This window comes from Lathyrus oleraceus, chromosome 6 (assembly GCF_024323335.1).
Source record: "Lathyrus oleraceus cultivar Zhongwan6 chromosome 6, CAAS_Psat_ZW6_1.0, whole genome shotgun sequence".
NCBI lineage: Eukaryota > Viridiplantae > Streptophyta > Magnoliopsida > Fabales > Fabaceae > Lathyrus > Lathyrus oleraceus.
The window spans coordinates 291,939,879-291,952,880 of NC_066584.1; the positions used below are offsets into that span (position 1 = coordinate 291,939,879).

At 36.9% G+C, this 13,002-nt stretch overlaps 2 protein-coding genes and 1 non-coding gene across 4 annotated transcripts; 1 reads left to right on the top strand and 2 right to left on the bottom strand.

Annotated features, from left to right (window-relative positions):
* Positions 1 to 5,000: 5,000 nt before the first annotated feature.
* On the bottom strand, positions 5,001 to 5,074 carry TRNAI-AAU (transfer RNA isoleucine (anticodon AAU)). Its single transcript has one exon. It is a non-coding gene; the product is annotated as a tRNA-Ile (tRNA).
* Positions 5,075 to 5,108: 34 nt separating this feature from the next.
* LOC127098291 (uncharacterized) lies at positions 5,109 to 6,067 on the top strand. Of its 2 annotated transcripts, none has more exons than XM_051036841.1 (2): positions 5,109 to 5,265; positions 5,513 to 6,067. In XM_051036841.1, exon 2 carries the CDS (start codon positions 5,518 to 5,520, stop codon positions 5,911 to 5,913), a length of 396 nt encoding a protein of 131 aa, XP_050892798.1. In that variant the 5' UTR covers positions 5,109 to 5,265; positions 5,513 to 5,517; the 3' UTR covers positions 5,914 to 6,067. The 2 variants fall into 2 exon arrangements, with proteins under 2 accessions (XP_050892798.1, XP_050892799.1); XM_051036842.1 differs by having other exon boundaries at positions 5,165 to 5,362.
* Positions 6,068 to 6,373: 306 nt separating this feature from the next.
* Positions 6,374 to 11,957, bottom strand: LOC127098293 (uncharacterized). Its single transcript, XM_051036843.1, has 12 exons — positions 11,735 to 11,957; positions 9,657 to 11,138; positions 9,440 to 9,447; positions 8,587 to 8,768; positions 8,165 to 8,225; positions 7,983 to 8,081; positions 7,787 to 7,884; positions 7,594 to 7,707; positions 7,446 to 7,513; positions 7,100 to 7,210; positions 6,740 to 6,971; positions 6,374 to 6,658 (listed from the first exon to the last, which is right to left on the bottom strand). Exons 2-12 carry the CDS (start codon positions 11,042 to 11,044, stop codon positions 6,548 to 6,550), a joined length of 2,472 nt encoding a protein of 823 aa, XP_050892800.1. The 5' UTR covers positions 11,045 to 11,138; positions 11,735 to 11,957; the 3' UTR covers positions 6,374 to 6,547.
* Positions 11,958 to 13,002: the final 1,045 nt, after the last annotated feature.

Below are 13,002 nucleotides of genomic sequence, written 5' to 3' on the forward strand. Positions count from 1 at the left end.
CACTTAGATGCTTGAATTGGACTAAGTTTTTGAGTTGTAATTGTGAATCACTCAAGAGCTTTTAAGCAAGAGTGGATTTTGTTTCATTGGAAGTGTGTCTTCTGTTTATTTTTGGAAGTTGTTATCATTGTTGTGTGATTGAAGGGAAGTGAGAAGGGTCTCATATCTAGGAGAGTCTTATATAGAAATTTCAAGGGTAGTGATTAGGTGAGAAGTTTACAAAACCAGAGGTTGTTTAGAACTTCAAACTAATACATTATAGTGGATTTCCTTCCTGGCATGGATGCCCCCAGATGTAGGTGAAGTTGCATCAAATTGGGTTAACAATTGACTTGTGTTATTTCCTACTTGCTATTTACTTTAACATTGTAATTGTTTGTGTTGTGACAATGTCTTGATCCTGATGTCGTGACATTGTATACGACATTTGTTATCTGCGTACCAAAATTTCAATTGGTATCAGAGCAGGCACCCTATTTTGTTTTGGGTGAGCTCCAGGGAGGTACTTTCTGGTACTATATACAAGGAAGGAGGATTTGTAAACAGACCACCTATTCTGGATTTCACCAACTATGATTAGTGGAAGGCGCGTATGGTGGCTTTTCTAAAATCTATGGATAGAAAAACCCGGAAAGCAATTATCAAAGGTTGGGAACATCCTGCGGTACATAACAAATATGGGAAGGATACAACTAATTTCAAGCCTGAAGAGGACTGGTCAAAGGAATAATATGAACTTACTCTTGGAAACTCCAAAGCCTTGAATGCATTATTCAATAGAGTTGACAAAAACATATTCAGGTTGATAAATATGTGTAATATGGCCAAAGATGCATGGGAAATCCTCACAACCACTTATGAAGGCACATCAAAAGTAAAAATGTCAAGACTTCAACTTCTCACCACCAAATTTGAGAATCTCAGGATGAAAGATGATGAGTGTATTCATGATTTTCACATGAATTTTATTGATATTGTCAATTCATCTAGTGCCTTGGGAGAGAAGATGTCAGAGGAGAAGCTCGTTAGAAAAATCCTCAGGTCTTTGCCTAGGAAGTTTGACATGAAGGTCACAGATATTGAAGAAGCACAAGACAACTGCAACATGAAAGTGGAGGAGCTTACTGGGTCACTTCAAAACTTTTAATTGGATATCAATGATAGATCTTAAAAGAAGAACAAAAGAATAGCTTTTATCTCCAACACTGATGAATAAGAAGCTCAATGTGACATGGAGACTGATGAAGGAATTTCTAATGATATGTGCTTCTTGGGAGGCAATTTAATAAGGTATTGAAGAGAATGGATAGGAAGCCAAGACCTAATGTCAAGAACATGTCATTCAACATCAGTAAGAACAGTGACTTTCAGAGAAAAGAAAGAGCGGGGGAGAAGTCCAATCAAGGAAAAGGTATTCAGTGTCACGGATGTGAGGGTTTCGGTCACATTAGATCAGAATGTCCCACATATCTCAAGAAACAAAACAAGGTCTTATTTGTTTCTTGGTCTGATGATGATTTTGAAGGTGAACCTGATGATGAAACTACTAAGCATATTACATCCCTCACTGGCAGATATGAATCTGATGAAGATTCATGTGATGAGGATGTTTCTTATGAAGAATTGGTTATTTCATATAGAGATCTTTGTGTCAGAAGTGAAGAGGCATGTAAGATAGGGGAAAGCAGAAGAGAAACATAGCTCAACTGCAGGTTGAAAAAGAGAATCTTTTATCTATTATCTTTGGTCTTCAAGATGAGGTAACCCTATTGAATTCTAAACTTGAAAACATGACCAAATTAGTAAGAATGTTGAACGATGGGTCTGATATGTTAGATGAAATTATTCAAATTGGAAAAGGGGATGGAAACTTAAAAGGTATAGGTTTTGATTATCAATCTCTGAAAGGAGAAACCCCTGTGACAAAATTTATTCCTCCAGAAAGGAAGTATGAGCCCATGATGTCCGGCCAAATGTTACAACATCCTTCCAGACATCAGGAAACTCAAACTAAAGTCAAGTTTTTGCCTTGGAAATGTCATTACCGTGGTAAATATGGACATATAAAGCCTTTCTGTTACAGACTGAATGGTTATCCAAAACATCCAACATATCCTAGGGTTAATCATGTGATAATTAAAACTAGGAAGGAGTGGAAACCTAAGGTTGTTATCTCTAGTCTTATAACTCATACTTCTCTTAGAGCTTCATCTAGAGAAGACTGGTACTTTGACAGTGGTTGTTCAAGACACATGACATGGGTCAAGAAGTATTTCGTGGACATTAAATCTTATTCCTCTAGTTTTATCACGTTTGGTGATGGAGCTAAAGGTGAAATTAAGGGTATAGGAAAGATAGGTTGCATTGGTCTTCCTAGACTAGATAATATTCTGCTTGTGAAAGGAATGGCTTGCAAATCTCATTAGTATTAGTCAGTTATGTAATCAAGGTTTAAAAGTCAATTTTACCAAGTCAGAAAGTTTGGTTGCAAATGAGAAGAATGGTGTTTTAATGAGAGGAGTTAGGTGTAAAGACAATTGATATTTATAGATACAACAAGAAAATACTTGTTCTTCCATATGGTTAATGTCCAATGAAGATGGAGTCAAGTTGTGGCACCAGAAGCTTGGACATCTTAATCTTAAAGGTATGAAGAAGATTATGTCTGAAGAAGTTATTAGAGGTATACCAAAGCTCAAAATTGAGGAGGGTAAAGTTTATGGTGAGTGTCAAATTGGGAAGCAAACCAAGATGTCACACCCGAAGTTGCAACATCAGACTACTTCCAAAGTTTTAGAACTTTTTCATGTGGACTTAATGGGGCCTATGCAAGTTGAAAGTCTTGGTGGAAAGAGGTATGTTTATGTGGTTGTCGATGACTTTTCAAAGGTTTACTTGGGTGAATTTTATCAGAGAAAAATCAAATACTTTTGAGGTATTCAAAGACCTGTATGCCAACACCTTCAAAGAGAGAAGGAAAATGTGATTGTCAAAATCAAAAGTGACCATGACAAGGAGTTTGAAAATGCAAAATTTTCTAAATTTTGTTCTTCTTAAGGTATTGTTCATAATTTCTCATCTCCCATCACTCCTAGGCAAAATGGAGTTGTTGAACGAAAGAACACGACATTACAAGAATCAGGTAGAGTAGTGCTTCATGCAAAAAATCTTCCTTATCATTTTTTGCCTAAAGCAATGAACATTGCTTGCTATATCCACAATCGTGTTACTCTGAGAGTTGGTACTTCATCTACTCTCTATGAATTGTGGAAAGGAAGGAAACCTGTTGTCAAATATTTTCATGTGTTTGAGAGTAAATGCGACATTATGGTTGATCGTGAACAGAGGAGAAAGATGGATCCCAAAAGTGACGAAGGGATATTTCTTGGTTACTCTACAAACAACATAGCTTATAGAGTATTTAACTCCTGAGTCAAGGTCATGATGGAATCCATTAATGTTGTGGTTGATGATTCAATTATTGTGAGAGGGAATGATATCGATGAAGATGTTGGAACATCATCTTAGCAGACTGGTGTTCCAGAAAATGTGGAAGACATTGAGTCCAACATTGAGCGAGTAAGGACTGAATCAGATAACCCTTAAGCCAACAAAGGTCCCTCTATCAGAATTCAGAAAGACCATCCCAAGGAACTTTTTATTCAAAATCTTAATGTAGGGATCACCACTAGATCCAGAGATGTGATATTCAATGCTTGCTTTATCTTAAAGTTTGAATCTAAAAATGTGAAAGAGGCCTTGACTAATGAATTCTAGATCAATGTTATGCAAGAAGAATTAGGACATTTCAAAAGGAATGAAGTGTGAGACCTAGTTCTTAGGCCTGAAGGGATGAATGTTATTGGCACAAAATGGATTTACAAGAACAAATATGATGAAAATGGAATTATGACCATAAACAAGGCTAGGCTTGTTGCTCAAGGATACACTTAAATTTAAGGGGTAGATTTTGATGAGACGTTTGCACTCGTTGCTCGTCTTGAATCCATAAGATTGGTCTTAGGAGTGGCATGCATGCTGAAATTCAAGTTATTCCAGATGGATGTGAAAAATGCCTTCCTAAATGGGTACTTAAATGAAGAAGTATATGTTGAACAACCCAAGGGATTCATAGATCCTAGTTTTCTAGATCATATTTTCAAACTGAAGAAAGCTCCATATGGTTTAAAGCAAGCACCTAGGACTTGGTATGAAAGGTTAACAGAGTTTCTTGTCCATGATGGCTACAAGAAAGGGGGAATAGACAAGGCCTTGTATGTTAAAGAAAAGCATGGTAAACTCATGATAGACCAAATATATATTGATGACATTGTATTTTAAGGGATGTCGAACCAGATGGTTCAACATTTTGTCAAGCAAATGCAATATGAATTTGAGATGAGTCTTGTTGGTGAATTAACTTATTTTCTTGGTCTTCAAGTTAAACAAATGGGTGATATTGTCTTCATTTCTCAAAGCAAGTATGTTAAGAATATAGTGAAGAAGTTTGGCCTAGAAAGTGCTAATCATAAAAGGACACCTGCAGCAACTCACTTGAATTTAACTAAGGATGAAAAAGGTGTTGATGTGAATTAAAGTTTGTACAAAAGTATGATTGGTAGTCTTTTGTATCTTACAGCTAGCATACCTGACATCATTTTTACTGCAGGAGTATGTGCTAGATATCAGGTTGAGCCTAAAATCAGTCACATTACTCAAGTGAAAAGGATCTTGAAAAACATCAATCATACTAGTGAGTATGGCATGTTGTATTCTCATAATTCTAATTCCATTCTTGGAGGATATTGTGATGCAGATTTGACAGATAACGCTGATGATAGAAAAATAAATTTAAATAGACTTTTATATGCGTAGGGTAAAGGATTTTTACAAAATACTTTCAAATAGATTAGTTGAAAATATTGTCAAAGGTGTTTTTTACCTTTGGGAAAGTACGATGCTGTCCGTCACTAAAGGTGAATTTAAAGACTAAAAACATTTGGCCCATGCAGGTCTTGAACCTGCGACCTTCGCGTTATTAGCACGACGCTCTAACCAACTGAGCTAATGGGCCAGTTATTAGAGTGTTCGCAGATACGCATTATATTTCTAATATGTGGAGAAAATAGTAATTTGTCTTCTTTCCCAATCATGTTTATGTTTAGGGTTTTCAGAGTTGCAGTGTTCTTTCACTTTTTCATTCACACTTCTAATAATGCGTTTCCAATAACCAAAACTCTAAGATCATCGTGATTTTCCCGATATGTTCGTTAACCTAATTCCTACAATCCCTTGTTCCTTTTCTTTCGAACGTTAAAAACATTGTCTTTTCATTCTGCTTCAGTTTATCTTTACCTATTACGTTAGTTTTAGCTTAAGGGTTCTTTTATTTATTTTAAATTTCCATTTTTTTTTATTTGTTTCATTGTTGGTTAATTGTACTGTGTTGTATGCATTGAAAATTTAGTGCAATTGGGTTGCAAATTAAATGGTTTTAATGATTTACTTGCAGTGACAATGGCTTATGTTGATGAGGATGGTACTTCTGGTTCTGGGGAAGATTTGAATATGTTGGATGGACACAAACCTCATCCTGTTGTTGTCTCATCAGGTTCCGGTGACCGGAAGCGAAGCGGGAAGGCTACCGTTGACGCCATTGTTGATGCCATGATGGAGATAGCATCTGCTTCAAAGATGAGAGCATCTGTGATTTTGAAGAATGAGGAAAGATTCTCTATAAGTAAATGCATTAAGGTGTTGGATGAGTTGCAGAGAGTTGATGAACGGGTTTATTTCTGTGCTTTGGATTTGTTTGAGAATAGTTCTAGTGCCTGCGAGATTTTTGTTTCTCTTAAGGGTGATAAGAGATTGCCATGGTTGCAGAGCAAGTGTGGTGTTATTCCCTCTAGTTGAAATTGTTTGAGGAATTGTCTTTAGTCAAGTACATTAAAGGGAATTGTACATTGTGTATATAATTTTGAAAATTTTGAATGCTGATGGAGTATTTTGCCCTTTCTGTTGCTTGAATTGCTGTTTTATGAGATACTGTATCATAAATGTTGTCACAGGTTCCTGAGTTTGTTTTACTTTTTACTATCTGTAGTTAAATGTGGTTCTTTTACATTCTACACCAGAGGTAAATCTCTACTTTTTAATGGACCAAATTTACCACAATCTGCTGTTGGATTGAAATAGAACCGTTCAATATTTAAATTTGCACATTTGAGTGTTATCCGATCATTAATCGCATGGTTTGAATTACTTGACAGTGGATATTACGACAACATATGATATGATGTCTTAAAACATTAGAAGCTGGCAGCATGGTTAAAAAAAATATTGACAACATACAACAATTTTGATTGGTCTCAAGTTAACATAGGCATGCTACATAAACTAAACTGCTTCAGTTACAATACAACAGACAATATCTTTCCAAATAAAGTACATACATTAATATTTAATACATTATACATTGATTATTTCATCTCACCATCACTCCCCAAATGACATGAAAAAACATAAATAGAATCCCAACAAAAGAAAACTAATTCATTGACAAGAAATGCACCCTTGCAAGGGTATATTCCTTTCCTGCAATCCAAACACCAGTTTGTGACCATTGTATATCTTCCCAGTCCAAGTTCTCCTCCAAAACCTAATCATTGTGCAAGAAATAGTATTATATACATTGTTTTACATGCAAGTGGAAATTAAATGGAGAGTGGTGTGAAAATACCTCTACATGTTCAAGAGGCACAGGGATGCCAATCGAGCGCATCACTTTCTGTGGCAGGGGCTTCTTACAACGAGACCACCGGAAGGCGTCGATCATGACATGATCAGGCTCATGTTTTTCACCATTTGCAGAATGTGGATGGTGATTTTGAGACTTCTCTGTGCCTGAGTCATGCGACTGAGTTGCTGGTGTAGCCTTGACCAGTTTCTCTCCAGCAAAACAAAGTTCATATCTACAACAAAACGGCTCAGTTAACGACAAAAGAAGGAAGTTTCTGCGTGACTTCAATAAGACCTCAAATTTTCAATTAGCCTGAGTCATGGGACAATAGAATGTGCGAGAACTTCCGAGTCAAAATACCTGGAAGTGTGTGTCTCCAAATACAAAACTTCTCCCTTCTTCAATCGAGCAGATGTGTATTGTGGCTTTTTCAAACCCTTGTCGGCTACAATGCTTATACTATATTTGATCCTGATGATTAGGTGTATAAAATTAAATTAAGATAAGGTGCAAATAAATGTTGCATTGCATCTGGTATCTAAAATAGGATAAGAAATACTGCATCTCAATCCACATTCCATATCTGAAAATTGAGATGTTTTCATACATTACTAAAAAAACACAAATTGGTGGTTCCCATTATTTTTGCACCAACTCAGCACAATATTAGATTACTCAATCAATTTACCAACATAAACTAGCATACCATGGCTCATTGCAAAGATTGTACTGAATCGTAACTTCTCGAACATATCTTTGCTGCCGCAATGCATTCTGAAACAACATAAGCAACTATTATTATATTTTTTGGAGGCAAAAAAAACTTTTGCTTATTATTAGATGCTGAAACAAACCGAAGCCGCAGCCCTGGTAGTCATTGTCCGCTCCACAGCCACCGGAGCAAGGGTGGGCTCAATAGTTGATGTATGTGTAAGGCAAGGTTCAAGATCAATAGTTCCACCTCCTTTCTGAAGATAAACAAAACGAACAGTTAGATATTAAATTGTTAGTATTGATAGAAAGATTTTGCAGGTCGTCTGATACTACCTTCACAATGCAACATCGTTCAATTCGATAGCTGCAGCCATTAGCAGCACCTCCCCAAGCGCGGGAACGTACATTGTTCCTCAGTGTAGAAATATAGCCTGAGGATACATGATTAAAAAATTTAGATTGAAGCTTTAAATTTAAAGGAAAAAAAACTAGTATTAAAGATAATAGTGATTAAGATTGTGGGGCATACAATCTTTTGGAGGTAGCACCCGGATGGTTGTGCGCAGTTCTTGTATGGCTGCAGGAGGCTGAGATGCAGTTGGGCGACAGTAACCTGTATGCATGAGAACTGTGCCAATACTAACGTCAAACACATATCTTCCGGTATATACAAAATCAAGCAAATCCATCAGTTTTGTAAAAGACGTATACCAGCAACAAGATCCGAATCATATGTGTACACATCAGTCCCCCATAGCTGGCCACCTCTGACCTGAATATAATAATGTGACTCTCAATATATGATATAGAATTAATAGAAAAATCATGTTTAAATATTATCACAATCATGTTCAAATATCTTATTCTATAAAAGCATGATGACAACGGTACAAGATCAACTGAACAGTTAAGACCTATAGTTCTTTGGTTGTAAAAACACTCTAGCAGTAGAACTTAAACTTCCAAAGAGGAATGAAAACTACTTGACCAAAAAATATCGCGCATTCTTAAATGAAAGGAATCACTACTCAAAATAACTTTATCAGTATAATAAGATCAAATCATTTAAATATAGAAAAAGCACAATTGACACTCTTTCATCAATTTTAAAATCACAAAATAAAAAGGCTTACTTGACGGTTTGTAGCAGTAACATACTCAGCCGGTATCCGAATTTCCAGAGTGGGGCCATTACTTGAGCTTTCACCATTTCTCTCGATTTGAGATTGAGATGATTCGTATTCCCTCCACAACTTTGTCAGCTCTTGCATGCTTTCACCAACTTTATAAACAACAAAAGAAACCTCTACTTTACCTGAAATATCAGAACTAGTATATTGGTCATACAAAGGAAAAGGTACTTTCCAAACTCAAATCTAGAGTATTTAATCCCGGATAGCGGCGCGGAGCGGCCGATCCCATAAAAGGGATAGCGGGATGGCCTATTGCGGGATTACCGCTATTTAATCATTCTTTGGACAAATTACATGAATAATAGTTATAAACATACGAAGCGCTGAGGGAAGAACGAGGAACTTGTGATTTTTTCTTAAACAGATGAAGTGCAGAAATGTCGGTGAAGGAAAGTTAGGGTTGAGTCTCAACTCAAATTTGATTGAAAAACCCAAAATTACCCTTAAAACGTGTCAAATTTATTTAAGGGGTAAATTTGGTTTTTCGGGGGGAAAAGGATAGCGTGAAAGAAACCGCTCCGGGCCAGGAACCACTCAGCCCCCGCTTCCCGCTATTTACCCTATAGCGGACACTATAGTGTTCTGCACCGCTAAGGCTTTTCCCAAAGCGGCCAGCCTTCACTCAGCTCCGCTATAGCAGGATAGTGCCGCTATTGACTACTTTGCTCAAATCTTATCCATTCCATCAATAAACAGTGTCATCTATCGATTAGCAATGGACCAGGACAAGAATTTCTGCTGGTGGCACGTGTGCTACGTTAAATCAAGCCACTGAAAGAAAACGATAGCATACCTTGAGACCTGCAAAATATATGGCAAGATATAGTTACTAGAATGAACATAATGAAGAAGCATACTTACAAGCACCTTTAAAATAGGATTCAACCAACTAAGATAAAGAAACATAATGATAAAATATTGACAATTTCACCAGATATTTGAACCGTGGTATATTTTCTGGATAAGAAAATTAACAAATAATAAAATATAAAGGAAGAGGAAGAAAGTACCCTTCGTTGTCTTGAGTGCGGGATCTAAAACGAGGCTCCCGATTAGGCACTTGAGGGCTCCCCCGTGATCTTGGTATCCTCTTACGGTGCTGACCACTATAGTTATAAACATCCCTCTCTTTTTCAATTGCTCCTTCGCCACCAGCACATCCATCATCCGATTCCTTGTCAAAGCACCTACTACGCTTATCAGACTTCTCTCCTACCAAATCAGCTTCCCTTTCTTTTCTCTTGTCTCTAGCTTCTCTATCAACATCTTTGTGTTTCTTCTGATCTGGCAACACAACATCTTGTTCAGGAACCTTAGCTGATCCGTCAACAGGCTCCTTCTCATTATTTGAAACATCTTTCTCGGCTATGTTCCATGATTCCCTCTTCATCTGATCCTTTTCTCTCTCTTTTAAATTTTCTTTTTCTTTCGGAAGTTCTTTTTTCTCCCTCTCCCACCTTTCCAATCCACTATCTTGCTTCACAGATTCTTTCCACTCACCACCCGTGTTGCTAACTTGAGCGATGCTTCTACAATCATTCACAGATTCTTTGCAGTCATTGGTCGCGTTGCTAACTTGTGCATTGTTTCTACGATCACTTCTTTCCTTTTCCTTCTCCCCCCAGTCCCGATGCTTCAAGTCCTTTCTTTTTCTATCTTTCTCTTTAGATCTATCGTCACCTTTAGAATCGATTTTGTTCTCCCCAACAGCTTCATGAACTTCCCCGCCGTACTCCCTTTGTTCTGCTGATGAACTCTCTTTTCCAATCTCAAGTGAACCTTGAGTATTGCCACGTAACATATTCCATTGTTCCAAACTCGCACCGGGAGGATCAGAATACATTTTTCCCTTGTGGTATTCCTTTGAAGAATCTTTCCAATTCAAGTGAAGACCACTAGCCGCATTATAACCGTCCTTTTCTGTCTTAACATCACCTTTTGAATCATTATGACTATCCCGATCATGTCGGACATCCTTGTTCTCATCTCCTCTAACTTCAACATGCACGTCCTTTTCACTTTTACCACTTTGAGGATCCTTTCTAACTTCGCCAAACAACTCCTTCTTCTCTGTCTTTGTATCGCGATTCTCAAACCGGATATCTCTACTGTCCTTGGAATCTCTTGATTCTAACCTCTTCTCAGGACCAACAAGATGATCGACGTGAGAATCATTAGAAGATGATGGCATCCGATAAATTGAATGAAGGGGAGACCTTCTATCCCCGTCACGCGGCACTTTTGCCACCCGGGAATCCTGACCTATATCATAAGACATATGATACTCACTCGAAACCGACGACGGCACCAATTTGGAATACGAACCTGCATCCTCATGTGGATGTTTCGAAGCCGGATGAACAGACTCTTCATGAGATCTCTTAGGTGTACCACTCATAATGAAAATCCAACACAGTCGTACACAGTCATACAACACAAAAGGAAGTTATTCTCGCGCCGTTATTCGTTATATTAAATTCCTCAACACGTAACTGCACGCCAATAAAGAATCCAATTTCAGAAGCATTCAAGAACAAATATCTTCGAAAACACACACATTGCCGTAAATGAAACACATTAAATATTTACAACAGAATACACAGTAGAAGAGAGGAAACACATAGGTATCACAGAGACAACAACAATTGATAAAGCAACATCCTCAATCCTCAATACAGTAAAGTTAGCAACAAATCCAAATTGAAATTGAAACTGTTGACTTGTTTCCATAGTTACAAACATGCAATAGAAGTAGGGTTAGAACGCTATATAGAATAAATGTGTGAGCTTACCAAAAGAAAAAGATACAAAATGAAAATTAGAAAGCAAGATTATAGCAGTAATAGATCTGGTAAACAAATGATCGAAAAAGTAAAACATAAGCAACCTAAAAAAAACAGATGAAGAAGAGAAACAATATGAAACACAATCTAACATGATAGTAAGAAGCAAAGTGTTGAATAAAGGTGAAAACGTAGAACAATTTGTAGTAGGAACGTTACTTGAAAGAAGAAGCAGTAACTAATATATGATAATTTTAGAAAAAGAAACAAGTGAAAAGAGGAAGTGGTTAGGGAAGTAAACATACATTGAAATAGTGGAATTTGGATATGAAAACCCTAGAAATTGAGCTTACTTTATTTGGTTAGATTTCAGGTTTGGTAATCGGTGAGAGACATAGAAGAGATGTTGTTATGTTTGAAACAAGTTCGACTACGTTGTTATGTTTGATGTTTTTTTGAGGAAGCTGCTTATATCCATCAATTAAGACCACGTCAGAATCTAAACTAATACCGTTCCGGTTGCAACTTACAAATCAATTTACTAGTAGTGTGTTTGCGTTCCAATGAGGCACGGCACCATCATAGTGATAATATGCAATGACTAATATACCCTTTATTTGTTATAGAAAAGACTTGTCTATTTCTTATATGTTTTGTCTATTATCAATATATAAAACTTAAATACCGTCATTATTGCATTTTTATCTAACTGAAAAATAATTAAAGGGTTAAATCTCATGTGGTCATGTCCCTCAAGAATTAGGTATCCGACTTCTTTATAATGGAGTAGTCTAAACCTCAGGTGGTTAGTTCGACTAATTCATGTTCAGGAACTTGAGTGAAGCAACTCAACTTCATTATCTTAAACTTATTGACATAGTCATCTATTGACTCAACCATCTTTCGTCTCATATTGACTAATTCCTCGAGGTTGATCTTTGACCGATCCATGTAAAACTGCTCATGGAACGCCATTTCTAACTGACTTCAATTATGTATGGAGTGTGGCGGAAGGATAGTGAACTGTGTAAAGGCATTCTTGGTCAAAGAATTGGGTAAATACTTCATTTTCAAATTTTATTATTGGCTAAGTCCCCTGTCTCTGACTGATATCGAGCAACATGTTCGACAATTAACTCATTAGTGTCCCCGGAAAACATACTAAAATTTTGAATTTTCCAACCCTTGGGAAATTCAGTTTGCGACACGTATTCAGACAGTGTTGACACATAATTTGATTTGTGGAGGCCAACATTAAGGTTGTTTTGGGCTAGTATCTGTTCGACCATGTTAGTTATATTGTTCTGCCCCCCAAAATTGTTTTGTTGGACATTTCTAACTACTTGGTCAATATCCTTGTTTTTATGCACCATTATTACCTCAAGGCCATTTTGGCATGTATTGCCTTCGACTAAGTATTGCATGTTGTGGTATCTGGTTATTAGGCACTGGCTGAACATGCGCTTGAGAAGCACCAAAGAAGTCAGCAGTTTGACCCATTTGGTAAGCCAGTTGTTGGTAATTGTGATTAGTGTTATGAATAAGAGGATTGAAGACAATGCTCATTCGATGT

Excerpts from the sequence above, each read along its gene's own strand:
- LOC127098293 (XM_051036843.1), bottom strand. The coding sequence starts at position 11,044 with ATGAGTGGTACACCTAAGAGATCTCATGAAGAGTCTGTTCATCCGGCT. Across the intron at positions 7,514-7,593 it reads CTACCAGGGCTGCGGCTTCG|AATGCATTGCGGCAGCAAAG; the intron begins GTTTGTTTCAGC and ends ATGTTGTTTCAG. Across the intron at positions 7,211-7,445 it reads AATCTTTGCAATGAGCCATG|GATCAAATATAGTATAAGCA; the intron begins GTATGCTAGTTT and ends CCTAATCATCAG.
- LOC127098291 (XM_051036841.1), top strand. The coding sequence starts at position 5,518 with ATGGCTTATGTTGATGAGGATGGTACTTCTGGTTCTGGGGAAGATTTG.